Source organism: Orbicella franksi, chromosome 4, assembly GCF_964199315.1.
Source record: "Orbicella franksi chromosome 4, jaOrbFran1.1, whole genome shotgun sequence".
Taxonomy (NCBI): Eukaryota; Metazoa; Cnidaria; class Anthozoa; order Scleractinia; family Merulinidae; genus Orbicella; species Orbicella franksi.
Genome location: NC_138148.1, coordinates 26,882,025 through 26,909,983, shown reverse-complemented (window position 1 = coordinate 26,909,983; position 27,959 = coordinate 26,882,025). Strand labels below are relative to the sequence as shown.

At 39.5% G+C, this 27,959-nt stretch overlaps 2 protein-coding genes across 2 annotated transcripts; both read left to right on the top strand.

The window, feature by feature from the left end:
- The first annotated feature begins 589 nt into the window (after positions 1–589).
- LOC145485234 (EGF-like repeat and discoidin I-like domain-containing protein 3) lies at positions 590–2,437 on the top strand. Its single transcript, XM_081463934.1, has 3 exons — positions 590–989; positions 1,586–1,724; positions 2,359–2,437. The coding sequence occupies exons 1-3, from the start codon at positions 657–659 to the stop codon at positions 2,364–2,366; spliced, it is 480 nt and encodes a 159-aa protein (XP_081320060.1). The 5' UTR covers positions 590–656; the 3' UTR covers positions 2,367–2,437.
- An 8,955-nt stretch (positions 2,438–11,392) lies between these two features.
- LOC145485126 (lactadherin-like) lies at positions 11,393–25,598 on the top strand. Its single transcript, XM_081463811.1, has 7 exons — positions 11,393–11,877; positions 13,375–13,489; positions 14,280–14,599; positions 21,711–21,849; positions 23,021–23,337; positions 23,885–24,023; positions 24,923–25,598. The coding sequence occupies exons 1-7, from the start codon at positions 11,515–11,517 to the stop codon at positions 25,264–25,266; spliced, it is 1,737 nt and encodes a 578-aa protein (XP_081319937.1). The 5' UTR covers positions 11,393–11,514; the 3' UTR covers positions 25,267–25,598.
- The last annotated feature ends 2,361 nt before the right edge of the window (positions 25,599–27,959 follow it).

Here is a 27,959-nt window from a genome sequence, read left to right as displayed (position 1 = left end):
TGTTGGTGCTTATCGGAAGGGTACCAACATGGCGTCTCCACACAAAGCTCTATAAACTTGGATGAAATACTTTTCCGCACTACGCGCGAATGAAAAACCGCACAGACCTAAGTCTCTGCAAGATTGTTTATATATTAATCATCTATTATATCCCAGATTTTTGACTTGATTTATTAAATGGTTACGATTTTAATTTTTAATGGCGTGACAGTGTAAACCAACAGTTCCCTTGTAGCCTCCTCAGTGAAGGAGGCCAGAATTTTTCTGCATTCGCAACCTGTATTTTGTGAGCTGCAGATCTTGAATTGTCGAGCACGGTTGCATAGCTACAAAGATTTTATCGTGTTACGCTTACCTCCGACCACTAAATGCTGAAATAAGTGGATAATAGACTCGAAAAATGCGAAATAATCCAACAAATGAACCAATCGAAGAATTATTGAAAGAACATCTGAGGACAAGAATGATCAAAGTCAATCAATCATAGTTAGTTAAGTATTATCAGTCGAAACCGAAGCTTCAAGCTTGTAGCAATTACCCAACCTCGTTTCCAGGGAGACCTTGATTATTTTTGGGTTACTGTGGATATCTCGAGAAACGACATTTCCAATAATTGTTTACTGCATGCCGGATATCTTTTTCATTTTGTAGACGGTATGCAAGCTCTTGGTATGGAAAGCTGTGCTATTGCAGACTCGCAAATAACTGCTTCTTCAGAATTGGACGTCTACAGCAGTCCTAAACGAGCGAGATTGTATACTAAGGAGACTGGAATCGGAATAGGGACTGGCGCCTGGTCAAGTTCGACGAACGATTTGAACCAATGGCTTCAAGTTGATCTTGGTAAAATCACTCCTGTGACACATGTGGCTACACAGGGGAGGAATTCCTTCTCTCCTGGACAGTGGGTAACGAAGTACAAGTTGCAGTTCAGCGACGATGGGGCATCATTCTTGTTTTACAAGAGACAAGGAGAATCTTCAGACTCGGTAAATAGAAATATTATCACAAGGTATTATCTCACGTCAGATATGTTATCTGTCGGCTGAGAGGTCCGTATTGTGAAAACCTGTGACCTCAGTCACAGTTTTTCACTATATACAGACCCACCGCGCCACGAACCAAATTGCAGTATTCGCTAGCTCGCCTTCTTGGAAGAAAGTATGTTATTTTATTTCTCTACTACAAGACGAATAATTTTTGTCACACTTACAAATACCTCAAGATAAGCCGGGATAAGATGCACGAATTTCCTCCCAATCATCAGTTACAATCTTTACGAGAAATTTCTTTCGTCATTTTCAATGACATCCTTAGCCATATTGACTCAAAGAACGGTCAACAAAAGCAACAATTTTTGCAGTTTAAGACATGCGATATAAGAAGCAATTCTGATAAGTTGCCACAGTTTTAATCGGGCGCGGCGTAATAATAAAGAATGGAAGTAACCAAGTTGTTCAACGAATATTTCCTACAGAGCGAATTGGAATAAGAGCACATACCTTGTAAAATAAGTGAACCAAAACAAACTACATTTAAACTTAAGAAACATTTTTTTTTTCCGCACTGCTATATATATTTTTAGGTGTTCGATGGCAATACCGATCACGACACCGTTGTCTATCACCACCTGAATCTACCAATCACGGCACGTTTCTTACGGCTAAAGCCAACGGCATGGCAGACTCATATCGCTATGAGGATGGAGCTATACACATATCGAGGTACGTTAATTACTTAGCCAAACAATTTACTCATCAACTTTTAATTGATTCTCACGATGATTTCTTTATGTTCATGCCAAAAGAGATGTGTAAAACACTTCACGCTTGACATGACATGTCAAAAAGGAAATGTTTCACACATCTATTTGCCATGAACATAAAGAAATCATGGTACTTCATGGTGCATCAAAATACATTCTAATAAAACGTACGTGCTTAGCTATAGGACGTGGCAGCGAATTCGAAATCATTCGTTTTCCTTTTGACCCACGTCAGTTATTTGAAGCCGCTTTGCTTGTCTATGACTTGGTGCTTGACTTGAAATGTTTTCTGGAACTTGTCAGACACACAGACCTGGAGATATAATAATTCCTGCTTGGACCATAAATCGAGTGGCAAAACTCTTTCCGTAACCAATAGTTATTCCCTCTAGGTTCGTTAGTAAAAGTTATTTATGATATATACAAGTACACACCTGACCCCTTTCATTTAGGAATGCCTTTCAGTTTAAGAACGGAAAAGACATAGTTAAGTGGTAAAAATTGGCCAGAACGAAAATAGCCCAGCCCCTATATAAGTATTTTTAACTTTTAGAAAGACAAATTGTTATTTTATTCCTTTTTTTTTTTTACAGAAACGTAGATTCTTGCTCAATGGGACTATCTTGCTAATCCTTTGTCAGTAAAGTGCTGCCCAATCATTGGTAAACTTACAAAAGACTGTGTAAGACAATGGTTACTTATATTAATCAACGGTGTAACACATTAAAACGAACGAAATTTTAGTTAAAATTGCTCAAAACTCAAAAATGAGTCCGATGACTTCCAGTTTTATTATCGAATTGAGATTGCATCAGTTGATGCTATTTCTACATTTTATATTCCTTTCGTTACTCACTCTAGTGGTTGGTTGGTTGGTTGCATCTTGGTTATGCCTCAATGTGACTGCGCGATGCAGTTATGACTACAGATGCATGTGCTAAGTCATTATTTGGCTGTCTGACTGCGCGAAACGGTCCTTGCTAACCATAGAGTCTCCAGTAGCTCAGTGGTTAGAGCATCAGGTTAGATCACGGAGGGTCGTGGGTTCAAACCCCATCTGAAACTGGGATTTTTTCCGAGTTGATGCTATTTCTACATTTAATATTCCGAATTGAGATGAGCATGTAAAGGACATTCGCGCCCAAAATGTTTCCACGCAAAGATTATTTTATAAAAAGGGGAGTCACCGCGCTCGTTTTCGATGCGTTTTTAGAAACTTGTATTATTTTAAGACAATTTTAGCTACTAGCATCAGCAATTGGATCGGATAAACGTACTCAATTCAACACAACTAAGGACGTCTATTAAGTGAACGTTTGCAGCTGATGTTGCCCATTGAGTTAGAAAAGGCCTTGGAAAAGAACACACATTAGCCTTACCCGTCGACATGTGAAGAAAACTTCGGTCACACACGTACCAGAGCAGAAAAGGTGAAATACTGGTTTCTAACTTCTCACGTCGAGAATTTTTCTGTTTTTTTTTTTCTTTGGTTAAATTGGAGAAAATCAGTAAAGGAAAAAAAGAAAAGAGGGAGTCAGCGACCGCTTAATGTATGACGCGGCGTGACGTTGCGACACGAATTATTTGGGCAGCAAGAACACGTGGTAAAAATTTGCTTGAACGTCCTGAAAATGCAACTTTTTTTAAATTCAAGTTTAAGCAAATTGTGGAAAAGGTTTTAAGAGTGACTTTGACCCGCTCCGCATTTTCTTTTCAACTATGTGAAATAAAATAGTCGTTAGTGTTGTAAATGTGGCAGAACACGGTCTCTTCTATAAAATATATTACATCGTACACGAAACAACAAACTGCTCTTATCGAGCAGAGCATTGACACAACAAATACAAATAGAACTGTTTTGCGAAAGGTTGTCATACAAAAACATGAAAGCAAACTCGACAATGTTGGCATTTCAGCACGACAGAAGAAAACACGTTTTAAAAAGGGTCTTCGTTGTTGCCCTGCTTTACGCTGAAACAAATTGAGCTTCGATGAACCAGCGTTAATCTAACACTACCTTTCGCCACTGCCGCGAACGCTTTTTACTTTGAAGACAACCTTTCGCGAAACGGTTGTAAACAAGCACCCGTGACCTGCAGCATCCACAAGTGATGTTCGGAGTCAACGTATCTTTGTATTGTAGAAATAATTTTACCATGAACTAAAATAGCGTTTCCGCTGACCGCACGTTGTGCAAATTGATGAATACATATAAGTTGTCACTCAATACGCTTAACTATAAAAGTGAAATGTCACGGCCAAGACTTGATGAAAGTGTTAAGAGCTGCGTGAGTTCACCTGATAGCTTACAGCTATAACACATAGAATCAATTTGAGTGTATTGTGACAGAACCTACGCAAATATTTTCTTGGAATAAGGGAACTTTCATAAGTTAAGGGTTACGACTTTTATCACAAACTCTGCCTCACTTTTTAGGTGACCACTTTAATTCTTAGTTTTGTTTTTAAATGAATAAAGTCTTTACTGTCAGCTGAGGAATGACGTGGTTTTGTTCTTAATAATAACTGAGGAATCACTGCAGAAACTTTGACTGAAGATTCCAGCAAGCCATCCAAACCCTCTACATAACAAATAGAACATTACATGGCCGCTTGTCGCTTAGTAACACAAATTTCTTCTTCCCTGGGCTACTATCAGCAAAAATGTATTAGTATTTCTTTCTTTTCCAAGCCGTCAGAGAACATTTTCTTTTTGTCTGCTAACGAAAAAATCTGTTTAATTCTGATGCCTATGATTGTTTAACAAAAACTCATTTCCGCATCAAAGAGTTTACACCAGGCTTGGTTTGCAAAATGGAGGCAAAGAGACAAACTCTGATATGATCTAAAAAACTTGACAAAGGTGGTCTCATACCCCCAGATACAACTTTTTCTCCCAAAAAACATTTTTTCGAAACATGAAGATGCAACATCTCTTACAATTTGCAAAACGTATTTTGAAACGATTTTGCTCTAATTACTCCTTGATTTACGTTTAAAATACGAAATCTGCATACTGGTTGCCCGGAGGGGGGGGGGGGAGGGTAGGGGTACTCCTAGAAAAATTGGGTGTGGGTGTGCGGCCTGCTTCCCAAAAAAGTGTGTGTGAAGCCTTGGAGCCGACTGGCTCATAGCTGCCGGAGCTTATTCCGGTTTCTGTGGCATGAAGCGGCCAGGAGTATTTCTACTCCCCCTGGATGGGATGCTAGTCCATCGCAGGTCACTCCCCCGCAATTTGTTAGGTTTCCCCAACAATTCGCCAGCACCCATTTATATTCCTGGGTGGAGAGAGGCACTGGGAGAGTTAAGTGTCTTGCCCAAGAACACAACACAGTGTCCCCGGCCAGGGCTCGAACCCGGACCGCTTGAGCATCCGATCCGGGGACGAACGCACTAACTATGAACATTAACATAACTAATAAATAGTTATAGAACCATTTCACGAAAGCTTGTCCCACAGAAATGTAAAGGCACATTCGAAAATGCCGGCGTTTCAGCACGATAGGAGAAAAAATATAAAAACATGTCTTCGATTTATTTCACCTTTGCGCTGAAACATGTTGACCTTTGATCAACCAGTGTTAATCTAACATCTGACTTTTTAGCATCGTCGCGAACGGTTTTTACTTTGCAGCCTTTCGCGAAACAGCTGTAAACAAACACCTGATGACATGCAGAATCCATATGTAATGTTCGCGAGCCAACGTATCTTTACATTGTACAAATAAGTTTATCACTAGAATAGTGTCTTTGCTGACCACATGATGGTGCAAGTAAATAGTTTATTGTATAAAACTCTTAGCTTTAGGAATGAGCCGTAACAAGCCAGACAGTAGGGACTTTAAGATACGCTACGGCGAGGTACTACTACGGCTACTTTGGCCGTGAGGGACTAGGTTGACAACGGTGTTTTACCCGCCAAACTCAAACGATTAAGATTTTGCTTTACGGCAACGGTATGTGCAGTCTCTACGTGTCTTTACAAAAATGACTACTTTCAAGGAAACCAGAGATCATTCTACTTTCATACGAAATAGGCGTGATTAATGACAATGATTTCCTTCTCCTGTACCCGTCTTGCATCTCCAAGAACTCAGATTTGCCTTTTAGAACTCGATAGAACCGCCTGTAATTCCAATCACAAAACAAAAGATAAACTCTGATATACTGAAAAAGCTCGATTTCAACACGGACAGGTTGTTCGTACAACGATTACGTGATAAGCCCGAAAATACAAAACTTCGATTATAATAAAATAAATTTTGAACAGTAATAAACAATTATAGCTCAGATTAGAACATACGAAGCTTTCTTATAAACGGTTGTTCGGCCCGATACTAATATGACTGAATTGATCATCTCCCGATAGGTGTTAAAATCGTTCAAATTTTCTGTACAAATGACTAAGAAACAATGATCTTAGAACTGATTTTTATGACTGAGAACTTTATCTTCAAACTAGGCTGTTCAAACAGTTAAAAAAGCGTTAAAATGAGAAGTAAACAGCAGGCTTATACTCACGTAGTGAGGAGTACGTGAAACCAAGCACTTTCCCGTTGTAGAAAGCAAGGCTACCGCGGGAAAGCCGTACTGGTAAGCGCGTCATGACGTCACCGGAAGTGATCTTCACTAACTGCCGCCGTACTACAGCCTCGCCTTACCATATCTTAAAGTCCCTAGTGTCAAGATTTGCTGCAGCTCACAGCTGGCTTCTTTACATATATTACACAAAAAATAAATAACATCGATTTGAGCAAATCAATCCGGAGTGAGTTTATTGTGAGAGAACCTACGTAAACATTTTCTTGGAACAAAGGTACTTTCGTAAGTTCAGCGTCATTGAATTTTTCACAAACTCAGCTTCAGTTTTATGGCCATGGGTGACCACCTTTGCTTTTCCTTTTGGAAAATGAACAAAAACTGAACACATTACATCAGTATCAATATAAAGGGCCTAGACGGAGTTTAACTTACAGGCAAGAAGTTGCCTGAAGTCTTGACATTACTGTCAGCTAAAAAATGATACGCGTTTTAAGATTGATAGCTGATCAGGAATTATCGAAACTTTGACTGATAATTGAGATTCCAGCGAGCCATCCAAACCCTCTACATAATGAACACAACATCACATGGCCGCTGGTCGCTTAGGGACGCGAATTTCATCTTCTTGTGCACCACTTCTAAGGAATTGGTTCATGCTTAGCGTGCGTATATCGAGTTATGGATGCACGTCAGAAGTTTGGAGAGCACGAAAGAAGCGTAAGAGTTGCTCGAGGCGATAGCCAAGAGCAACTCTAGCTTCTTGAGTGCTCTCCTAACGTCCATAACTCGATCTACGCGCAGCTAAAAGCATGACCAATTCTTTTATAATATGGCGTCAACAACTTGGGCGCTAAAACATGTTTTATTTGTGATTTATAATATAGATAGGACCCTGCGCGCGCTCTGATTGGTCAAAAACCCATGTTTTATCAGAGTATAACAAACATAACAAAGCGTGTTTTATTGTTTTTTGCCACATTATCTCTACATCATAAAGCAAATGAAGAAGCCTAAGCCGTGTATTACACTGTGATAAAACACCCCGGACATTAGAGGCTATCTTTAAAACAGGGAACGGGAAATCGGAGAATGGGAATGGGGAACGGGAATGGGGAACGGGAATGGGGAACGGGAATGGGGAACGGGAATGGGGAACGGGGAACGGGGAACGGGGAATCTTTAAAATGAGGAATCTTTAAAATGGGGAATCTATAAATGGGGAATCTTTAAAATGGGGAATCTTTAAAAGCGGGAATCTTTAAAACGGGGAATCTTTAAAAGCGGGAATCTTTAAAACGGGGAATCTTTAAAAGCGGGAATCTTTAAAACGGGGAATCTTTAAAAGCGGGAATCTTTAAAATGGGGAATCTTTAATAGCGGGAATCTTTAAAATGGGAAATCTTTAAAAGCGGGAATCTTTAAAATGGGGAATCTTTAAAAGCGGGAATCTTTAAAATGGGGAATCTTTAAAAGCGGGAATCTTTAAAATGGGTAATCTTTAAAGTGGGGAATATTTAATAGCGTTAACCTTTACTGAAAAGTGAACGAGAATCTCTCAGTTTCCCACCGGAAGCTATTTATTCTCTCACATGTATCAACTCAACAGGTACAGAGACAGTTGTGGAATTTATTCATTGTAATTTTATTGCACGCTATTAAAGCACATCGGTTTAGCGGGATAGTGGAGCGGTTGAAATCTCGATTCTCACTCTGAGATCCGCTAGACCGACCAAAGAATCTAACCGCCTGGATTTATCTTAACTCCGGACTGTGACGTTTAGTTTCGCAGCGATGGATATTTGTCGTAGCCTTATCATGTGCTAATGGAAGGACTTACGACTTAACGACAAATATATGGCAGGGAAAACACGTTTTTGATTGTTTAATTGCTAAATCAACAGTCCCCTCACATGACGTCGCTAAAAGTCAAACTACAAAACTATTAATCATCCTGAGATTTTGCTTTCATGATGTGTAAGAGCAGCTGAAAACTAATAGTCATACCAATTTTTGCTCCAAGTGGGTTCTTGGTTTTGTAATAGACTGCGCTTGAATTTCTAATCTTTTGCATGACGCGGCATTTACATGACGGGCAAGAAAGCTGTCATGTTGGTTAAAAGAGTGACTTATTTCGGGGAATTTGGCTATCTGAACAGTTCATGTATTAGAAAAAGTATTATTTTTAAAATGTTTTTGAGTTGCTGAAGAGATAAATTCACGCTTTTGTAGCAAAACTCAGTGACAGATGTTTCTCTTAGTTTCCGGCGGCCATCCGGATGGGCGCCAGCATAGCGTCTCCATCAAAATCTCTATAAATTTGGGTAAAAAAATTCTCCGCACGTCTTGCGTAAGAAACATTGCTGTGACCTGAATCTTAGCGAAAGTCATTGCATATTTATCTTCTTTCTCTTCAAGATTCTGGACTTTATCGTTTGAACTGTTTTGATTTTGATTTTGTTTATTTTGAATGGCATGACACTGAAAACCGGCAATAAAGCAATTCGATGCTCGATGCCCGAACGATGTGACGGCGAATTACGCGTATAATAATACACATGAAAAAATTACTCGATTCTGATTGGCTAAGAGCAGTGCAGTTCAAGTGTAACACCAGTGCAAAAAGTGTAACATCAGTGCAAAAAGTGTAACACCAGTGCAAATTACACATCGAAATTCTGGATTTTGATTGACTAAAAGACAATAGGAAATTTTCTAAGAAAATGATATCACGTAAAATGATGACGAAAATTTTGTGCTGAAACTTTGAAAAAAGTTTTCTCAAATGAGAAAAAATGGTTTGAAGAAAGATCTTCCGGCACTTCCTCCCACGCGAATTTTTTCATGTTTATATTATTAATAAGTAATCATACGGTTTTTCTCGTTCAATTTGGAGTTAATTTGCACTTGTGAGTTTTTCAAAAAGCTGAAATTACACTCGCCGAAGCGGCTCGTGCGATTTCAGCTTTTTGAAAAACTCACTCGTGCAAATTAATTCCAAATTGAACTCGAAACCATATGATTACCTATACTAATCCGTCATTGCGTGCTTAATGATACCTCTTTCTACGCCATGCAGTCATGCGAAGACAATTTCAAAGTGCCCATTGCATTCACTTTAAAGAGGAAAGAATCGGTCGGTTTGAAGGTCTTCCACAGTTTAAGTGGAATGATCTCGGCAAACAAGATGTGATAGGGGAAGGGTCGTTTGAAGCCGTTTTTATCACAAAAACCAGGAACAAGGACGGAAAGTCATGCGATCAAAACAGTGGTTGACAAGAAATCACCTGCTTTTAATAAAGATTCCCCATTTTAAAGATTCCCGCTTTTAAAGATTCCCATTTTAAAGATTCCCGCTTTTAAAGATTCCCCGTGTTAAAGATTCCCGCTTTTAAAGATTCCCCGTTTTAAAGATTCCCGCTTTTAAAGATTCCCCATTTTAAAGATTCCCCATTTTAAAGATTCCTCATTTTAAAGATTCCTCATTTTAAAGATTCCTCATTTTAAAGATTCCCCGTTCCCCGTTCCCCGTTCCCCATTCCCATTACCGATTCCCCGTTCCTCGTTTTAAAGATAGCCGACATTAGAGAACATTCGAGAAATGTGGAAAACACTTACCTGCGGCTCATGTTTCCTACATTTCCCTCGTATTCTCAAATGTCCGTCGTGTTTTATCACAGGGTAATACGCGGCTTAGGGTCCGAACGCACTGGACTGACAAAATTTGTTTGGCCCTCCCAAAAATCTCGACAAAATTTGTCTCTTCCAAATTTTTAATTTGTCAATCGCGGACGCAATGAATCACAGCAAAATATTTGTAAACCACATGAGTCAATCACATGGAAATTAACACCATCGCTTGCGCGCTTTCAATTTGATTACATGTAGTCGTGAAACTTGCAGTTGTACTTGTACTCGGCTGACTCGGGTGGACATACGGATGTACAAATTGAGCAGAGCTTGGTCCTGGAGATGCAGCTGGAACGTTAACGTAGACTTGGGAACCGTAATAGTTGTACTGTGCGAACAGATCGTCATGGAGCATACCGAAGTGCGAATCTTCCATGTTTATTGTTGATTGCCGCGCAAATATAAATTTAATTTTGGCGGGCTTCGGACTGAAATACTCCGACTAAAAGTAGAGATCAAATTTTCTTGATTGACATTTTCCTTCAAATCATGGCGTGTAAATTGACAAATCTGTCAGATTTCACGCCTGACAAAAATTTATCCTGCTCCGAGGCAGTACGACGGTGTCTTTGAAGTTTGGTAAGCCTTGACAAAATTTGGTGGGTCTAAAAATCACCGGACGCACTTGTCTCAGGGAATTGATGACAGATTTTTTTCGCAAAATAAACAAAAATTTGCCCAGTGCGTCCGGGCCCTTAGGTTTCTTTATTTGTTAATTACTACAAAGTTCTCGGTGAAGGAAAACAAAGGTCATTGGGATCCTAACACGCCACAGTCAGTTTAGCAACAGTTAAACGAAAACGCTTAATCTGGTTTCTACTAAAAATTGTCAATGAAATATTCGCTTCCTCGAATTAATTATGATGAAAACGTAGGCAAACGAAGTCAAAAGTACTCAGTGAAAATGTAGACAAACAAAGTCAAAATACTCAAGTTTAAATAAACATCTTAGCTTGGCAAAAGTCAAAAGGTTTGGATTGTTCAGAATAATCGTGGTCACATTGCCGAAACTTAAACAAAAGGAACTTGCACTAAACTCGACGGAAATTTTGCAGCTAAATTGAAACTGCGCACGTCATGTTATATACGCACGGCCGTGCGTATATAGGGATTTCGTTCATGATGGCTCAATAGGAATTAGACAGGACTAGTGCGTGCGCTATGTTGTAATAAGAGATACCATGAGCACGAAATAAACTTTTCAATCAGCCAGCTGTCATGTAATATTACTATTTGCCAAAAGAGGTGTTTAATTTAGATGAAAATGATTGTCACACGAGAAATCATTTCCATATCAATTGTTTTAAACCAAGCCTCGGTTGGAAAATGAAGGCATAAAGAAACTCTGAACTGACTTTCCAAATTTAGCATCATTTGTCATTCGCTGATTGTTTGATTGTGGTGTCGATCGATTGGTTCTTTCGGCGTTGTTTACTTTATAGAAAACAATGGTGCATAATATATATATATCCAGTCGAAGAACATAGTTCGCGTTGACACGTTATTTCTGCTAAACAAGAATGTTTAATTTTATATTTACAGTTGTTCTGCTCCGTTTTCCATGTATTACAGGCCAGCATCAATTTTTGATCCAAGGTGATCATGGTTTAAAGCGATCTCGTTTTCAAGGGGTGTCATACGCAAATTTTGAAGCTCACAATTTTCAGCATCTTCAAGGATCCCTCTTAGACTCTTCTTGTGAAGTAGTCCGGGCTTTAGACTGCGCTTTCGCTTGTGTGGCTAACGCTACCTGTGTTTCGTTCAACATCGCTACGTCGCCAAACGGAAGTGGAAAGCTTCGCTGCGAGCCGCTAAGTGAAGACAAGTTTAGAAGTCCTCACAAACTGACCGATTCGCAGCAGTTTCACCATTACAGCATAAAGGTAATATTGCTAACTTAAAATCCAGCTTAATATAACATTTAGTCACTATTGCCAGGATTTGTTCTGCCAGCAATGATTTGTATTTACGGTGATATTTGCCTTGCAAAGCAAATGACAAAACGGAAAGTGGATGAAATCAATAAAATAATTGATGTAAAGGTTTGTAGTAGAAGGGTTAGACGCGGGAGGTATTTTGGAAACAAACTGCATTGTATGCCATATATCATTTTTTAAAGCTCGCAGAATAGCATAGAACAACATAAATTTGTTCTGGGATACCCAAGCCTAATATACAACGAGTTGCGTTCGATTGAATTTGAACCTTTAAGAATTGGAAGTAGAGAAATTTTAGCTCCATGGGTTGCGACTGGCCGATCAGGTACCTCACACAGAAATGTATTACGAAGAACAATATTCACTGTTTATCAAGGTCTTGAAGACACCACTTATTGCCAGAAATTTTCAAATCTGACTACCTGAGCCGTCCACTGACAAATTAATGCATGGCAGAATTGTTTGTACTTTACAATTTGGAGGACTTAGATAAACAAACGTTTGACTGCCAGCAGGCCTCAGTTGTACAGATATCTTCGGCGGTGCGCATCATATAGTGCGGGATGAAATTACATGCGAAGACAGAGCGGGCCAGTTTCCTTACGACAAGGCAACCAATCGGATCGGATTTACAATATTTCTTTAGGGAACTTTTTTTCCTGGTCGCTTGCTGACTTTCTTGTGAGTGATTCACCTGAATGTCGGGTACAGTGATGATATATACATATTTTGTTTTCTGCTAAGGACGTAAGAAGCGTATTCATAACAGTGTCATAAACAGCCCTTATACATGGGAAGCCTATCTCTTGTGGGAAGCCCATCATATTTTGCCGTCCTCTTTCAAGCCCTGTATAGTTAATATAATTCCAAGGTATATGTTGTTTTTTTTCTATGCTTTTGAGCTGGAGAGGCCATCGACTTTCAAAATTAATAGCTGAATATCGCGCTGAAGTGATCACGAGCGCCGTTGTTTCATAACGCGCTCTCAAAGGAACAGCAGAGGGAATGACTTTTTTTTTGCCTGAGTTACAACGGGGTTTAAATTTCAAGTGACGTCATCTGTCCTATTGTAAACACTAATTTCCCAACGGCGTTATAAAGTAAACATTGTTTTTGAGACTCAGTAGGACGAAAGAGAGTTTTGGCCATCGAAAGAAAAAAAATGAAATTACTATGTTGAAGATATCGATTCTCAGAAAATTATTACCAGTTAAACCTCGGTTCTTAGCAAAATCCCCCTAAGATGGCAATTAATAATTTACTAAACGCAAAACTGCCTCATTAAGTTAATAAAAGTTGGACGCTTATTTTAAACTAACATAATTACGCGTTGTGTTTGATTCCAGGACACCTTTATATATCAGTCCAATTTTATACATATTCTTATTTTCTTGTACATATTACAGCAATGCAATATATTTTCAAGGATGTTTTTTACTGCAGACACCTTGCTCGAGGATTCCTTGCAAAAATAACGGCAGCTGCATCCCAAATTACGAAGAGGATAAATACCATTGTGTTTGTGTGCCGGGCTTTACAGGTTTTCATTGCACGAGAGGTGAATAAAACTAGTATATTCATTTACATGTACAGTCGTGTTGTTGCTGTCTCAGCGATCGCTTTTAAAGGATGTGGTATTTCCATTGTTTTCTTTTTTTTGTCATCTTTATTAACTATTTAGCTTAGTCCTAACTATATTCAAAAACCCGTCATGAACGAAAGAATAGCTTTGTTTTCCAAAATTCATCAATGTTCTTCGAGATAAAGAAGTTTTACAGTATACAATATGATGGAAATCCATGTCAATTATGTCTGACTTCATGGAGAGCAACCGTTTTCTCCATAGCAAATAAGCTTACTACACAGCTTTTTTGCTTTCATGGTTAACACATTTGACTCGGGGGGAAGAGTACCTCATACAAATAGCCTAATAAGGATGTGCCGCTGGATGGGGTCGCTGGATTGACTATAATAGGATAGCATTTTTATCAGAGTTACTTGAATGGGTGCATATTTTACGGATTTAGGGGTGATTTAAAAAGGGAAAGATTATATTCGTGGTGAAAAATTTGTTACCGTTCTAAATTCAATTTAAAAAATGTGTCACTTCACTTAAGGATGAGCTAGTTACAAGGCTTTATAAGGTAGATAAATAAACAGAAAGTGACTGAGCTGCCCAAAAGTACGTAACTAAGATGGGGTCTATTATTAGGCACAGGAAAGACTATAATGGGGCGGGGATTCTGAGAGACCAGCAGCGAAAACTCAGCAAACTCTCCCTCAGGGGATTTGACTATCTCGAATTTAATCTAAGATCATTCTATAAATTTCATCTTTATTACTGTTAGCGTGCGCAGGTTCCTTGGGAATGGAAAACAAGCAAATAACAGCAGCACAGATTTCAGCGTCCTCTCAGTTTGATGGAAATCATGCTCCAAACCAAGGAAGACTGCATTTCAAGGGTGGCCACGGAGCATGGGCCGCAGGTGTGAATGATCTTAATCAGTGGTTTCAAATCGAATTTCGTGTTGAAGCAAATGTCACTTTTGTGGCAACCCAAGGAAGGTACGGTAGCTCCGGGCAACGGGTGACCAAGTACAAATTACAATACAGCAAGGATGGACTTTTGTTCCAGTTTTATAAGCAGACTGGCGAGAACTCAGACAAGGTGAGAGGAATTTATTTCATATGACTAAGCAAGCCACGAAATGCAGACATGCAATCAACATACCATTGTCGGGCCTCGGGTTGGGGTTGGGGGAGTAACTAATTACAAAAAAAAGTTTCAGACATACCACGTTTAGGCATTAAATAGCGTCAGTGAATAATCTATTTAAGACGAAAGGCCTTGAAAACCATACACTATTCAGCGACCCGTACCCGTTTACGCCACATAGGGAGTGTCCCCTTTCCCAAACCTACTCGGCCGTGATCCATTGGGTCTTAAAAAATCACAATTATAAGGACTCGTATGATCAAAAAACCTCACAAACTTCGCCTCCAGGAGAATCTGTTTGAGAGTTCAATCCGATCTTTTAATTCAGGCAAATTAATTTCAATTTTGCAAAAACCGAGCCAAAAAATGCTCTTTCGACCATTCCGCTGATTCCCAAAAATAATTTAAAGACCGTTAAAATATTGAAATTCTGAAACCAAAGACGATGAAACAAAGAAACAAAGAAACGGAAAGAGAAATTGGGATGGAAGGGAATCTATTCAGTTTACTTACTTATTTTACATGAATTTATATCATTCTATAAAACGCTTTTTGTCCTAAAATCATGAACAAACGTCTTAAAACACAATAAAAGGCATGAGTACGGATTTAAGTCCAAACCTAATAATCCTGTGCTTCCTTTAATGCTGTATGTTGAAATAAACTACCCCATACAACATTTATGAGTGTGATTTTGCTTTGCTTGAACGTAAAATTTGCATTATGACGGCACTTTAACGATATTTTATAAACGTATGTGCCTTATAACTGGCGCGTCTGAAATTTAAATCGACCAATCGAGGTTTAGCAGGTGGGAAAATTGTACTGTCTTGACATCAATGTATTTTAACAGGATAGTTATTGAGGTTGGGGAACTTCTCTCATTGGACACGGCATTGAATATTCATGAAAATCATATCAGCTCGCTCGTCGATTATCGCTATAAAATTCTGGGCAGAAGTAATTGGGACACTTGAGCGGGATCACGTATCCCTCATCCCATCTCCCCCAATTGTTGTTGGAAAATGTCGCGTTTTTTCAACAAAAAAGGAAAGAAGTCACTTGATAATTAATATTGTAAGTGGCGGGGAGGTGGTGGTGGTGGGGGGGGGGGGTTGGTGTAGACTACGAGTAGTCCCTCTTTCGATTAGTCCGTCATGGGTGACGCGAAAGAAACATAGGCACGTAAGGCATGCAAGAGTTATTTTTTTGTGTGAAGTGTCGGAGATAGGAGCATTCATGGTACAGTAATGATTTGGTTAATTTGATAAGCTTTTTGGTTGCGATGTTACATCGGTCATGGTAAGATAGCTAAATAGTAGGCCATAAAATGTTTGACTGAACAAACTACAGTAATCTGACACGTCTCCAGATTAATGTAGATACCATCTTATTTTCTAACAGGCAATTTGATTCGTTCTTTGATACAACCCGCACTGTGATTGGTGTGACACGCGCACATGCATAACTCCCTCACTCACCGATCACATAATCCTCCAACCCCCAGAAGGAATTTTTGCTCAAAAATACTCAAGTTAATTTAGAGACTTTTTCGCATTTTATACGAGTCGTAATTTTACCGTTTTACACAACGTAACACTACTTCACCGAAAATAAAAAGAAAGAGAAAAAAAGCTCTGACACATTGAAAGTCTGATTTAATTAAATTGCACTTTAACTTGGTGCCACGCAGTCATCAAAGAACATTTTAACAGTTTTCATACTTTTTACCTTAAAATATATCGGACTGAAATGAATCTCATCAAATAAAACTATTAAACTGCTACTGCAGAGACGTAAAAACCGTCCAGAAACGAAAGCTTCTTTGGCCGTCGATAAAACCAGGAACATGGAACATTCCGGAACATCCCGGAACATCCAATAATTTTCATAATTACGCGAAAAATATGTAAAATAAAATTTAAAAAAATTAAATCAAACAAAAATAAACTGGTATCAGTTCGGAAAATAGAAACAAAACAAAAACATAAAAAAAAAGGAAAAAGAGAAAGAAAAATGAAAGTGACTGCAATGAGTGAAGGCTAGCAACTAAGAAGACTAATCCATTCCTTCCAGCCGTTCACCGTCAGTTTAATCACGTGACTGTCCTTTATTCCCAGATTTCGTTCTTCACGGAAAACTAAGGTGGTGGCGTTCGAACTCATTAATCAGACCTAAAAGTATGGGTACACGAGTGTGATTCCTTTATTCAATTCATTACGTCAATACAAAGATATGCGTATACACGATTTCTTATGAAGAAATAGTTTCTCCGTGAGATAGAAATAGAAACTCTTCGGCATCGAGTTTCTTGTCTAAACTAGTTCGGACTGCTCGACCTCTGATGACAGTGTAAACAGATACAAACACAAAATTTGAAAACATTTGGCGACGCGCCCGCTGTCTTGCGGGGTCGCTGGTCAAAACTTTATTGTCTCTAGAAATATTTGTTACAAGTGTTGCCGATCTGAAATTGAATTCAACAACAGTTCAGATGCATCTCCTGGAAAATGTTTGTCCAGTACAAGTTAATACTTAATTAATTAAAAATACTTTTACCGCAGGCTATAATCTATTCATCGCTAGTTCAACTTCACGTGCAGATCGTTATCTGACATTCGATCAAACTTAGTTTTCTATCGAGCCATTTGAACACCACCAAAGTAAACCAGACATGCGAAAACCGCGCGTGAACGCGCTGCTCTAAAAATCTTTGATTACCACTAGTTTATTAATAACAACTTGCTTGCTACTCGGGCTTCCGGAAAGGCCGAGTCTACACTTTGTGGGTCATAGTGCCACGCGTTCCTAGCGAGGCGGCGCGAAAACTGGGGATGATAAATAGCAACATGATGATAGAATAGGGACAAAACTGTGAATACTGACTTAACAAGCAACTGTATGATGCTTAGACAAACACCTCAGATGTTGAAGAAATCAGGGATCAAAAAGGAGACGCAATGAATTACCTGGCATTCGTCGTCAGAATCGTCCATGTTTGTGTTGAAAAACAGAGTGCTGAAAAGCGACGTGACGCAATTGGTTGTAAAGAGGAGAGGAGCCTGCACTCATTGTGGTCAGTTGAATGAATACCCAACGCTCCCTATCCCTCTGTTACCGACTCCCCTATCCCCAATAATATCTTTTCATATTTCAAGCTGATACCAGTTTATTTTTGTTTATGTTAGTTTTAAAAATTTAATTTTACATATTTTTCGCATAATTATGATAATTATTCGATGTTCCGGGATGTTCCGGAATGTTCCATGTTCCTGCTTTTATCGACGTCCAGCTTCTTTTTTGTTTAATATCCTGGAAACAATAGCCGATAACTTGTCAGCTCTAATTGAATTTACTCCCAGATAAAAAACAAAAGTGTTAAGTTACCATTTGTTACTAAAGATAGCAAACATCTCGTTGGAAAGAGTGGTGACGATTCGTCCGCTCTAATTGAATTTACTCCCTTGTGAAAAACAAGAGTGTCAAATTACACTTTGTAACTAAAAAACAAAAATATCTCGTTGTATTTGCATGCAACAAGAACAAAACAATCGTTACCCGCACTTACTATTGTAAACGGTAGAACTGTTTCAAATCTAAAGTCTCGTCCCCTCTAAAACATGTCCTAAGAACTAGACGCGACGATTCGTGACCTCTAATTGAATTTACTCCTTATGAAAGACAAAAGTATCAAGTTCCCTTTGTAACTAAAAATAAAAATATCTCGTTGCATTTGCATACTACTAACTCGCGAACTGTTTCAAACTTCAAGGCTCATCTCGTTCATTTAACTAAAATGCTCAGCCTAACCCACAGAAAATGTCGAAGTAAACCCAATATATGAGTACTTCCTCCTCTTTTATAGAGGAATAAATATGGCCGTTCTGAACTCTATCGGGATCAAATCTTTACAACAAGAAATTTGATCGGCTGTTTATAGTAGATCCAATCTGATTGGCGTGACATAAATACATCTCTCATTCACTCACTCATCCATTGACCCGTCCATAACATACCCGACGCGCCGACTAAGAGGTATTTTTTTTTTACAAAAAAATAACTCAAAAATGCGAGAAAAAAATGGCCGCGAGAAATCCTGGGGGACAGGAGCGGCGATTTTTTTCTCGCAGTTTTCTCTCGCGTATCGCACGGCGGACTAAGCGAAAGAGGGACTACTCGTGGTCTACCTGAGGGGGGGGGGGGGGGGGAGCTCGGTTTGTGTCCCAACATTTTTGTCTACTGGTGTGGTTCCAACCTTTTGGTCCGGAAGGTATGGTATGGGCGAAGTATACCATGAACCGCAATATTAAGTCGTGCTTTACGAAAACGTGTATTAGACACAATAAAAACTAAAGAATCAGGATATTTTAGCACAAAAGTTCCGCTTAGATATTTACTATTCAAAATGCTTCGTTGAATATCCTCCTTATCCCATCGGAAGTTGTGAGTTTAAACCATTTTGGTTCAAGAATGAAGCGCAGCTGTCTACACATTTATGAAGAACTTAGTTGCAAAGAATTTTCCAGGTTTTTTTTACAACTTATGGCGATTACATTGTACATGCTAGCAGAAATTGTACGAAGTTCGTTTACTGGTCGTGGCGATCCGAGTAAATTGTGCAGCTAAACATCTTTGCCGTGTTGCGATCTTAAACCCTTTTCGAGAGTCATATCTCCTTTGGAGAGCGAATAATCTCTTTCGAAGAGCGAAAACTAATCATGATAAACTCCTTCGCGAAAACAACAGTCCTATGACTAGGCGCAAATTGCACCGCACATAATTTGCATAAACTTTCAAATTGTGTATTTTGCGGACAACTTCCAAGAATTGGCGACCCTTAATGCAGTTTATGAAAAAATATTTAGCCTACATATATTTATTGAATCAAGGTTGGAGTATTTTTTAAAAAGGAACTAATTTATAAGGGGAGATGCGGCATTCTGTTTTGCTATTCAATTTGGTTTCATACTCATCTAGTTCATGTCACGCAACATGATTTTCTTTAGCAGTCAGACACAGTTTTCTAAAAGAATTGGCGATTGCTAAGACTGCTAAATATATTTGAACTACTAGTGAAATAAATTTGGCTAAACTATCGTCAATGCAGATTTTCCCTAGGACTTGGCAAGAACATTGGTTCGTCAATAATCCCGCACAATTCCACGCTCAATACTGTAGAAGATTTAATTTTCCCTCACAATTTGCCTCCAATATCAAACGTTTTTGTTTTTCCTCCACCCTACTAGAAAGCCAACTAACTTGGAGGTAAGATGTTTAATTCAAGTTACCGAAAGTCTTATCTTTACAAATTTGGAGATCGCCATATTTTGCTCTTTGCAAGAAACAAGTCGCATGTTTTTAATGAGCCACCAGTCCAAAAACGTTTTCGTATTTAGCTCGTTTTATTGCAATACGATTTGTTTCACTGCAATATTCTAAATAATAACGGCAGTTGCCACATGCAGTCATTGACTGCCTATTTTTTGTCAGTGTTTTCGTAGTTTGAACTCATACCGCGATCGGCTCAGTTGTTACTAACCAATGATCTCACGAGAACGTTTCGAGCTTGACCTTCGCTTACCTGGCTAGCTTTCAAGCAATATAACTCGTGGACCGACCCTTTCCGAAAACGATCGACATCGATATCTTTGTATGCGAGATGAACGTATAAGGCGCGATTCTCACCAAAGCTTTCTTCGCAAAACACCGCGTTCTGTCACGAAGAGCGTAAACTACGAGTAGTCCCTCTTTCGCTTAGTCCGCCGTGCGTGACGGGAAAGAAAACTGCGAGAAAAAAATAGCCGCGCAAAATCCTGGGGGAGAGGTGCGCGCGAAAGGAGGGACTACTGCCTAAGCCCAAGAGGTTTTGGATTATGCGTTGCTCTCACAACGCAAAAATATGATTGGCTTATGTTAGGAGCGTTGACAACGCGTTGTCAACATTCGAGATACTTGTGACGTCTTGCAGGAATGTTTTGGACCCGGAGCAAATCGAAGCGTTGGAATCGCGCTTCTCAAGTCGTGATGTTCTTGCGATTCTGCCAACAGGCTTCTGAAAGATTTAAATTTATCAAGTGTTTTGTTTGGCAAAGCTTTCCACCTCCAACCCGACTGCGAGTGCGTTAGTTCACCGCTCAACAGCATCGTCCAAGTCAGCGAATATGACTTAATTGAGCTTGGCCTTTCTGCCGTCCATTTGAATGATTGAACCGGACTTTAACTTGAAACTACACATTCACCTGAAACTTTCCGCTGCTATCGGCAAACATTTCACCGCAGTTGGATGATCTTCTATGTCAAATACATAATGTAAATTCTCGGTTGAAACTCTGCATTTGAAATCTTCGCGATAAAAAAATGCCTCATTCGCCGTCTTCTTTTGAAAACTTATTTGGCAGTTTCACTGAACGAACACTGAACGAAGATATACTTCCCACGGCATGTTTTGCCTCGTTACTTGAAGAGTAGTAGAATAGAGCAATTTTATTCAGCATATCTCCCGGGGTTATTGACAACAGGCGATAATAAGAGGACGTCAAGATGAGAAATCCTACACCGAAAAATCACTCGGCCGTGAAAGGTCAAACTCTTGGGCTTAGGGGGTAGTCCCTCCTTTCGCGCGCTACTCACCCCCAGAATTTCGCGCGGCTATTTTTTTTCTCGCAGTTTTCTCTCGCATCACGCACGACGGACTAAGCGAAAGAGGGACTACTCGTGGTCTAGGAAGAGCGAGCAATGTCGCGTTTCTCGTCCCCAGTTTCCATGGTCTACGCATGGAACGCCTAGGACCATGACCCCATTTTTGGCGACCAAAACGCTTGCATGACGCGGGCTTTCCTACGGAAGCCCGAGTAATAATTGACTCTTTTGTACCGTGTGGTATATACGCTTCCCTAAAGGCTTGTTTTTTAATCAACGAATCAAGTCATTATTGGGATATTTTGCGATAAACGACTGGAGACGCAACAAAAAAAAAAAAAAAAAAGACTCAATGTAAATTTCCGATCGTCTAGAAGGTACTGCATAAGTAGTGTGTATCTACGCATATTTTTCTTATCTTCAGGTGTTTGCTGGAAACAGTGATCAAGACACCGTGGTAAAACATCCTTTGATTCCTCCAATCGAAGCGCGATACATCAGACTGATACCCACAGAATGGAATCACCACATCTCCATGAGGATGGAACTCTACGGATGTTTTGGTAATTATCCCCTTGAATACCAAACTTTCGCCAGCAAATACCGTTTTTAACCGTTTAGTCAGGTTTTTTAGCTGCCATGACGCTAAATAAGCCTACGTTTTGCTAAGTAAGCTTTTTTAATCCAAGGAGAGATTTTTCGAGGATTAGGTACAAAATTGAGCAATATTTCAATTCCGAGCATGCGCATAAGCCAAAATTTGGACTTTTTTTGCCATTAACCGTTCTCAATTTTGTTTGTTGCCCCTTTCTTTTCTGTTTTTCTCGGCCCTTTCACACTGGTTACCTTTTGCGTTGCATGCTTTTTCTGGCTGCCGTGAAAAGTTGGATGTTAATCACGGGCGAAGCCTAGAGATGGACCTTAATCGAGGCGTAGTGGACCATTTTGCCACCGTTGTTGCACCAAAATGATAACATTGTTTTTCGATTTGCGACGTCGGAATGTCGTCGATATCTAAACCTGACCATTGTACGGAAAGGCCTAGCCTAGTACTACTATCTGCTTTTCAAGAATATCTGATGACATTTAAATTGATGATGTCACAAGTGGTACAAAGAGCACGACCATTAATGACGCATATAATTGGGGCTCAAAGGGTTTACGTTCGCTTTAATCCTCGACAATGTGAAAGTCTTAAATTTCTTTCCCCATCCCAGGTTACAGGGGCCAAGATTTGTCTTTCGATGGAAAGATCGATTGATCGAATAGTGAATATGTATTTTGTCTGAGCGAAAATTTCAACTGATACCGCCATCCAGAATTCTGGAGCCAAGTATTAGGAGAGGCCAAAACAACTCCATTTTGGTTAGCTACGAAGAAAGAGTTAGACCTTCATGGTATTGCGTAGGTACGCCTCTACGGCTGGAAAACATGACGTAATTACTAAGTGATAAGGCATCACCATCCTATGTCGTTCACATCAAGGGAAACATTTTCGGACGTTTTCTATACCATCTAAGTGTTACTATCGCTGCTAAAACATTCCTAGAGTAGTGTGGGCGTAATATAATCGCCTTCGTTTTGTTTGAAGAGGATAGTCCGGTCAGTATAGACCTGGTTATGGTTAAGTTAGAGAATGACAGTGTAGTATCTGGTGAATCTATTTTGCTACCTAGCTTGCGTAAGGCCCTTCTGAGTGTATGACTATCATTTATCATCTGTTTTACTTTTTAGAGTGCCAAGCTCCTTTGGGAATGGAAAACTTTAGAATAACGCCGACACAGATATCAGCGTCTTCTCAATATAGTGTAAATCATGCCCCAAACGTAGGAAGACTACACCACAACGATAAAGCCGGCGCATGGGCAGTAGCAATGAATAACCTGAATCAGTGGATTCAAATCGATTTCCGAATTGAGACAACTGTCATTTATGTGGCAACCCAAGGAAGATATAATTACGGCCAATGGGTGACCCAGTACAAGTTACAGTACAGCAGCGACGGAAATTCATTTCAGGTTTTTAAACAGCAAGGAGAGAACATAGATAAGGTAAGAAATTATCCTGAAGAGGTACCAAGATCCTGTTTTGTAGGCGAGGCTTGAAATTTGTTTCACCCTAAGAAGTACCAATTCAAAAGCAACACATTAACTGACATCGTCAAACATTTGCGTTCAGGTTCACTTGTTTTGAGCGCGCACTACGCCATCTGCAGGCATATGTTTATAGCTGAATTTCAGTATAATTTTTTTTTTATTTTTTTTTTTTACAAATAACAGCGGCGTGAGCTAGTTTTTCAGTTGGAAGCCGTTAACCCATTAGTGGTTAGCGATATGCTGATTACGTCAATATCCACCCTAGCGGGCGCGTTGCCATTAAAACATGTCTTGGGTGATGCACAGAACGTGCGCTCATTACAAAAAATATGGGCTCGAAGCATAAAATCTCTGAAAATGTTTGCAAATCAAGAACCTTCGCAGAGGAAAGAATAGTTTTAAACGATTCTCTGAAGTCGAAATATGAACTGACAACTTCTCCTGAGACGAAAGCACCATGTTACTAATATGTATACCGGTTCGTTTATTCGTGTTCCTGCAGGTGTTTGTTGGAAACAGTGATTCCGACACCGTGGTAAAACATCGCTTAACTCCACCAATCAGAGCACGATATGTTAGACTGGCACCAACAACATGGAACCACTACATCTCCATGAGGATGGAACTCTACGGCTGTCTTGGTAACTGACCCTTTAATCCAACCCTTAAACCCACCGATGACTTATTTCTGAATATGGGCACCTTCACCCCAGGAGCAAGGGCTTTAGAAGGCTTGAAAGAGTCTCAGTATTACTGCACTGTGTGCGAGATGTGAGAGACTGCTCACTATAGTGAGGACAACCGAGCAATGAAAATGTTGACAATCTACAAACTTGGAATCTTATGTCAAAATGTTTTTATGGGAATAAACCCCATCGTTAACAGTCTTGACGAACAGAATAACAAAGTTGGCATAGTGATTTCCACAATACATATCAATAATTAGAATCAGAAATGTTTAATCTTTCATCGTTTTACACTAGCGTTATAGTAACTGCAGTAGATTAGTTACAGCCTGTCACGGTGATTGCGCTGCATCCTCAATCTCTACGATCTCGATAATTCTAAATAATTTTTCACCTGTCGAACGCGTTTGCATTCGCATAACTCAGAGAACACTGTAGTTCGGTTATTTGTCACCTTTTCGAGCGTGGTCGCATAGCAACAAAGATTTTGTCGCGTCCGCAAATCATGTAGACACGGAAAATGCGCCAAAATTAACAAAAGGAGTATTGCGATATCTGAAGACTAAATAATCGAAATGGAGAGAAAATTTGAAAGGCAAGCAAATGTTTTGCGCGGAATGGAGTCTCCATTTACTTATTCAATTGTTTTCACTGTCATGAAAGTTATGTTCGTATCATATATTTTTTTTCCAATTATATTTGATAGAACAATTATTGAATTCGATTTCTCTTGATATCTAGAATAATCAAGGTCATCTCGGTAAGGGATAACACTTGCTGATAACACGAAAAATCGTACCCAATAATTGTTTGCTATATACCCGATGTCTTTTTTTTTTTTTTTCATTTCGTAGACAGTTTGGAAGCTCTTGGTATGGAAAGCGGTGCCATTGCTGACTCGCAATTAACTGCTTCTTCTGAACTTGACAGCAATCACGCTATCGAGCGAGCGAGGTTGCATACTAAGGAGACTGATGTTTATTCGCGTGGTAGCTGGGTATCAGCAACCAATGATTTGAACCAATGGTATCAAGTTGATCTTGGTAAAATCACGCCTGTGATACATGTGTCTACACAGGGAAGGAATTTCCACTCTCCTGCACAGATGGTAACGAAGTACAAGTTGCAGTTTAGTGACCATGGAGCATCATTCTTGTTTTACAAGAGGCAAGGAGAATCTTCAGAGGCGGTAAACTGAAATATTATTCCATGCTGTTTCAATAATATTGGCTCTACTTAGCTAGGAAGGTGTAGATTACGTCAGCTGAAACCGATGATAGATCAAATTAACCATGTGAAGGTACTAAATCTAAGGAGCACAAATCTTTCATTGACTGGCTGATGTAATCTTTTTGGTTCCGAGTAGAGCAAAGGGCGTTGATAACTAGAACCGCTCTGTCTGTAGAAGTTCTCTAGCCCACGTTCAATATTAGCTTCTTTTGGCTCATCTTCCACTGAGCTCCTACGGGTTTTGACTACCAGACCTCCTTTGTCCCTGCGGTTCCAGTCCTGTCTTCATTCATGACCATACTTGTCTGATGTTGGCTTCCACATCGTGCTAACAGTCTAATTTCTCTTGCTGCTCGTGATATAGCTAGATATCTGCCTGAGTTTGCTATTAATCGTTTTGCCTCAACCATAATTTTCCGTTGTCAATATTTTTCTGGTATATATACGATCTGTCCCAGAGATTGGTTATTGGAGGTTGGCAACTTTCTTGATGTGAACCTGAGGACTTTCTAGCAGGCTCGGAACCATCTGGTAGAACAGGCTGATGGTAACGACCTTTCTTGTTCTTAAGATATGTTGACGTGTTTCACACTGTTCGGAGGGTACTAAAGGCGTATTGCCTTTGTAATTGTCCATCCTGCTTTTAACTTTTTCATCTACACTTCTATCTTCATGATTACGTTGCTTTCTAAATGTGAAAAAAATTGTGCTTCCTCCATTTTCACAGCTCTCATGACTCCCATTTTCTCTTTGCTAACTGGTTGAGGCCAGTTTTAATTTTTTCTGCAGTTGCTGTCAAATGGTCGGTCTAGCTGTGCATACGTTGAAGGTTCGGGGAAAGTAGACATTACCTGCATAATAGTTCCAGGTCATTGAGGCGAGTTACAAATTTCCAATGCATGGACCCTTTTACCACGCAGCATAATCCACTCAAAGGCCAGTATAATGATCATCGGGGAACGAAAAGAACCTAGGCCGACTTATCTCAAAAGTTTCCTTCAACCTTACTCCTAGTCGCTTCATGCTACAGAAACTGGGATAAGCTCCGGCCTGATGGGCCACTTGGCTCGTACTCAGACTTTACCTACCTACCTAGTAAATCACCAAAATGAGTTTTCTTTTTTTATTAAAAATTGTAATGGAATTTTTCTAGGATTGATTGAAGTTCGGTCCGCACGACAGAAGTTGCGTGTCTACCGAAACTGGAAAAATATCACGTATTGCCGGCACCCTAACCAATTCAATATTCGCTCAAAAGTCCCAATTCTTTTTTCCAACTATTTTTCAACTATAGATACAGCAGTTTGGTTAGCCATGTTGCAATTATAATTCAACGATGTTCCTTCGACGGTTAAAAGACGATTTTCTACCCGTTAAATTGAGTTTTGAACCCAACACGAAAATAGTTCTAATTTGAAGGCACGTTTTATAAATGTGGCACCTGTTTGAAACTGCTGAACCGTGACATGAAGAAAAGGTGTAAATGGCCGCTAATTTGAAAGAACAATAAAATTTGCCAAAAGATTTACGTAAATTTCTCGGAGCGCTTTACCACGGCGAGTATGTTAGTTACTCACTGAAATATTTTCAAAATTTCCTGAACTTTAAGCGGTCGTTAGTTTGAAAACCTAGTGGGCAGACAAATTTTATTATTGTTTCAAATTAACGGCCATTTATACCTTTTCTTCATGTAGAATTGGGACTTTTGAGCGAATATCAATTTTTTTAGATCTCGGGCAATATGTGCTATTTTCCAGTTTCGGCAGGCACGCAACGTGTGTCAAGCGGACCGAACTTCAATCAATCCTAGAAAAATTCAGTTAGAACTTTTAATCAAATAAAACTCATTTTAGCGATTGACTAGGTATAAGAGCCTCGAAATCCCAGCTTATGAGAAAAATCGTAAATCGTAAATCGAAGTAAAATCAGTTGCCGGTTTATACAGAGACAGGCTTAAAAAAAGGTTTCTACACACTCAAATTGTCCCTGTAGAAGGATATTGGTCTTAATAACTTTCATCCTAAGGTAAACGCCACTCCAACCCTATGGAGGAGGAGGCAAGGTGGCCCAATGGTTGGTGCAATGGAACTCTATTGAGGATCATTGTATTGTGTTCGTACTTCCACAGAGCCGCTCCTCGCCCAGATGTTTAAATGGGTACTGGTTACGGAGTAGGTGGTAACTTCAATAGGTGCACTTTTGATACTTTGTTTACACTCGGTCCAAACGCATTGCAGCCATTTAAAAGGTGAGGATCCGGCAATTACTGTATTATGCGTCAAAGTCATGACTCCCATATATATGAGAAACCCCATATTATAATAGTCTTGCACCTGCCTAGCCCCCCTGTTAGCAGGAATAATTTTTGCATGGAGAGAACACTTAAATAGGAATGACAATCTCATATATACTCTATCACAGACAGCATTTTATTTCTACTACGTTTTAATTTTTTTCTTGCATTTCACTGTAAAGGAGTTAATAAAATAAACATGACGGGACGCACGGGGCTTCTACTGCAAGTTCCGCAGAGAAATGGTAGGAAAATTATCCTACCATTCCTTACATACTCTCGTCTTGCGGCCAGGGAAAGCGTCACAATCTGTTTCAGTGACATGTCGATGATATTAAGGTGGCTGAACACAGTTTTTGATACCTGTG

What these genes read in the sequence shown, in the direction of transcription:
- LOC145485234 (XM_081463934.1), top strand. Translation starts at nt 657, where the DNA reads ATGCAAGCTCTTGGTATGGAAAGCTGTGCTATTGCAGACTCGCAAATA. An exon ending in AAGGAGAATCTTCAGACTCG is followed by an intron (nt 990 to 1,585) that starts GTAAATAGAAAT and finishes ATATATTTTTAG; the next exon opens with GTGTTCGATGGCAATACCGA.
- LOC145485126 (XM_081463811.1), top strand. Translation starts at nt 11,515, where the DNA reads ATGTTTAATTTTATATTTACAGTTGTTCTGCTCCGTTTTCCATGTATT. An exon ending in TTCACCATTACAGCATAAAG is followed by an intron (nt 11,878 to 13,374) that starts GTAATATTGCTA and finishes TTTTTACTGCAG; the next exon opens with ACACCTTGCTCGAGGATTCC. An exon ending in CTGGCGAGAACTCAGACAAG is followed by an intron (nt 14,600 to 21,710) that starts GTGAGAGGAATT and finishes TCTTATCTTCAG; the next exon opens with GTGTTTGCTGGAAACAGTGA.